Raw genomic sequence first — 4,170 nt, 5'->3', positions numbered from 1 at the left:
CTTTGCGTGCAAGAAACCCCAGATTAACTCCGGAATAGACGTTTGCCAATCTCCATATGATATTTGGAAGTTTGAACATGAATCCCATTAAAAACAATACAACGGGCCCCCATTGGTAATACTTCACAACAAAACGCCGTCGTATTGTTTCGTTCTGCGATAACGCCTCTAACGGCGGAACGTAATACGTATTAGAAATCCAGCAGTAGTTTTGAACGTACTCCACGTGAGTGTCGGTAAATTCCGCCGGACACCAACAGTCGATAGGGGGCGTTGTTTTGACGAACTGCAAAAAAGCCACATAGAATGTAAACGCCCCGATGAAAACCAACGTAATGACATGGTTCAGACGGTCCACCCAGTCGTCGTCTTTATTTCCGAACAGATCGACGGAGATCAGATACGTCTTGTCCACCTCCACTCCATGTTCCAGCTCCGTCACTTTTTTGAAGAACGTAAATTTATGTCCACCTGCTGCTTCGACGTTCACTTCATCGTCCCCCTCCATTTTTCTTTTCATTAAACGGGTATTTACATGACAGTGTGATAAAAATAATATTCTGAGAAACCCGGAAATTTTCCTTTTAAATTGGGGTATAATATTATTCGTATTTAAAAAGCGTAGTTTCGGTTTTTGGGTTGGGGTTTTTTGTTGGGTTTTTTTTTTTTTTTTTGCGATTGTTTCCTTTTCAGTAATTCACAATGGGATACTTAGATTTAACGATATCCAAAGAAATGTAATCTTTGAAAAATAATCTTTGAAATATACGACCATGTCCCAGTTTCATTGATGCATTGAGTCGTCTCAAACAATAGGTGTAAAATTTGAACACCAACAAATTACTTGCATTATACACAATACTCCAATTATAAGTCCACTGGCTATGAATAATACATATACAACTATTTAAAACTTTCCATTTTTGGAATTAAATGTTTTTCTTCTGTAGGAAAAGCAATAATGCATAAGAGATCATTTACTACGTATTTACACGAGAAACTCGGGTTCTCCGCTTCAGGTGCGGCAAACCAAAACACACACCTGAGTTAATCACGTGGTCTACCAATTTAAACATTTTGATGGGAAGTATATTATAAATCTTTTATAGACCATGTAATACCTGACCAGCTACATTTAATGTCCCGAGAGAGTGCATATAGAAAATCATACACAGTATCAATAGAAATTAACACCAAGCTGACGAAGAAACCATCACAAGTTTAACATGTTTAAAACGCTTTAAAAACATACGTGACTAGAGCACAAGGCGGCCGATAGGTGGCGGTTATCCAGTAACGTTTAAAACGAAAGTACAAATATAGCGACAATTCAATTCAGTTCAACTTCGATTCATTTGTTTATTGATATCACCAAACATGTTGGTATACACCAAGTCAACATAAAATATAGACCACAGATTAAACAAGATGCCCAAGGGCCACATCGCTCACCCGAGTTACCTTGGCCCATATCTAAAGACTTTCCATATATATTTGCATGTAAAACCTTAGTCCGTATTGTGGCCACAACCTACCCCTGGAGGCCATGATTTTTACAAACTTGAATCTGCACTATGTCAGGAAGCTTTCATTTAAATTTCAGCTCTTCTGACTCATTGGTTCTTGAGAAGAAGATTTTTAAAGATTTTCCCTATATATTTCTATGTAAAACTTTGATCTCCTATTGTGGCCCCAATTTACCCCCGGGGCCATGATTTGAACAAACTTGAATCTGCACTATGTCAGGAAGCTTTCATATAAATTTCAGCTCTTCTGGCTCATTGGTTCTTGAGAAGAAGATTTTTAAAGATTTTCCCTATATATTTCTATGTAAAACTTTGATCCCCTATTGTGGCCCCAATTTACCACCGGGGCCATGATTTGAACAAACTTGAATCTGGACTATGTCAGGAAGCTTTCATATAAATTTCAGCTCTTCTGGCTCATTGTTTCTTAAGAAGAAGATTTTTAAATGACCCCCCCCACCCTATTTTTGCATTTTTGTCATTATCTCCCCTTTGAAAGGGGCATGACCCTTTATTTGAACAAATTTGAAAGCCCTTCACCCAAGCTTTTGGCCAATTTCGGTTATAATTGACCCAGCGGTTCTTGAGAAGAAGATGAAAATGTGAAAAGTTTACGACGACAGACAACGGACAAATTTTGATCAGAAAAGTTCACTTGAGCCTTCGTCTCAGCTGAGCTAAAAACTAATAAAATATGACAAAATAAACAGCGACCTAAAATGAATTAATTTCAAAATTTTAATTATTTGTTATTACAAGTTGACATATATTATCATGGTACAATATATTGCTTCTCCTTTTTTGTGTATGTCACTAAATCGCACTACTTTTAAAATGATCCTCATTATACTTGATCTATAAACATAACAAAATAATCTCCATTTCAGATGGTTGCATGTTTTCCGACACACCCTACATAGAAATTGACAGATGTACCCTGCACTTGCCATATTCCATTGCTCTGTTGACGTTACTCCTCTACTTCCCTGTTTTACGGAGCCACAGTTGTTGCACCTTTATCATTTCAGCCATGTACAATGTACCAGTGCACAACATGTAATTTATGTTTTTATGTCCTTTGATATGATTTTAGCTCACCGGAACTGTAAGCTCGAGGGATCTTTTGTTCGATATGATTTTAGCTCACCGGAATTGTAGGCTTGTGGGATATTTTGTTCGATATGATTTTAGCTCACCGGAACTGTAGGCTTGTGGGATCTTTTATTCGATATGATTTTAGCTCACCGGAACTGTAGGCTCTTGGGATCTTTTATTCGATATGATTTTAGCTCACCGGAACTGTAGGCTCGTGGGATCTTTTTGTTTGACGTATGAAATCGCTGTTGACAACTCTTCGTATTTTCGACTAAGTCTTCTTCTCAAGTTTGCTTAGATTGTTAAAGATCCATAGACCCCCAGTCTTGTCCCACGCATATTCATAGACCCCCAGCCTTGTTCCATGCATATTCATAGACCTGGGTATACGTCGCTGACTGGGGAAATTGATTAGTATAATTCACAACTTAGGGGCGAGATCAAAAGATCGATGTCGGATAAAAATCTAAATTCAAATAGTTAGGGGAAGGGAGGGTAAGTTTCTGTTAATAGTTAACAGCTATTAAAACATTAGTGTTACCATTGTTGAATCATATCTTAATGTCTATCCCTAACCCATCTATTGCCTATTGTAAAGAATTAGAAAAGTTATTTTTCTCCTTTGTGTGGGGTTGTTCAACCCACAGGGTAAAGAAGGATGTACTTGTCAAGAAATATGAAGATCTAAATATGATAAATCTAAAATCATTTATAGCTCCAATGACATTGTTTTGGGTAAGACATCTTATCTCTACAAATAGGGGGTTGAGTAATTTCATATCAAATTTTAACCTAAATATTCACATCCTGTGGGATTGAATACTCTAATCTATTTTTAAAGTCATTAAAAAACAAATGTTCAAGGCTTGGATCGAATTACAGAACACTTGTACTGAGTCTAATTTTACTGCAGATTTACCTTTGTTTTACAACCCTATGATCCATATTAGTAAGAAAATGTTTTTGATAAACATTTATTCGACAATAATATCAAACACATTAATGATATTATTGAGGAAGATGGTATTTTTTAAGCTATAAAACTTTTAGTGCTACTTATCCAAATGTAAAAATTAACTTCTTGGAATATGCAAGTATTATCCATGCTATAAAAACTTGGATTAAGCAGTCAGGTACACACTCTAACTTTAAAAGGTTACCAAATTCTTTTATTAGAAGAAACATTTACAATGTACTGAACAAAAACTCTTCAGTGACTGCAGGTACAATAAGATGGAGTTAGTTTTTAGATATTGATAACAGAGAATGGAAAATTTTCAATATACTACCTTTCAAAATAACTTAAAAACTGCAAACTCCAATGATTTCAATACAGAATAAATAACAGAATTTTAGCAACAAATTAGTTTTTATTCAAAATTAAAAAAGTAAATTGTATAAGATGTGTACGTTTTGTCACAGAGAGGAAGAGAACATGTACTGTGGGAATGTGATGGTGTTCAAGCATCCCCTCGATGAGTTAACGTTTCAACTTTACATAGAAGATAAAACAAACTTTCAAATAGTTTTTACCAAAATAATTTATTTT

At 35.5% G+C, this 4,170-nt stretch overlaps 1 protein-coding gene across 1 annotated transcript in view; it reads right to left on the bottom strand.

The window, feature by feature from the left end:
• LOC130051948 (innexin unc-9-like) overlaps nucleotides 1–1,278 on the bottom strand; it is a 2,095-nt gene extending 817 nt beyond the window's left edge. The window contains exon 1 of the mRNA XM_056155320.1: nucleotides 1–1,278. This exon is cut by the window's left edge and continues 817 nt beyond it. Coding sequence (XP_056011295.1) covers nucleotides 1–520 — 520 coding nt within the window. The 5' untranslated portion in view covers nucleotides 521–1,278.
• Between the last annotated feature and the right edge of the window lie 2,892 nt (nucleotides 1,279–4,170).

Source organism: Ostrea edulis, chromosome 2, assembly GCF_947568905.1.
Source record: "Ostrea edulis chromosome 2, xbOstEdul1.1, whole genome shotgun sequence".
Taxonomy (NCBI): domain Eukaryota; kingdom Metazoa; phylum Mollusca; class Bivalvia; order Ostreida; family Ostreidae; genus Ostrea; species Ostrea edulis.
The sequence above is the reverse complement of the archived record's forward strand: the minus strand, read 5'-3'. Positions and strand labels throughout refer to the sequence as shown.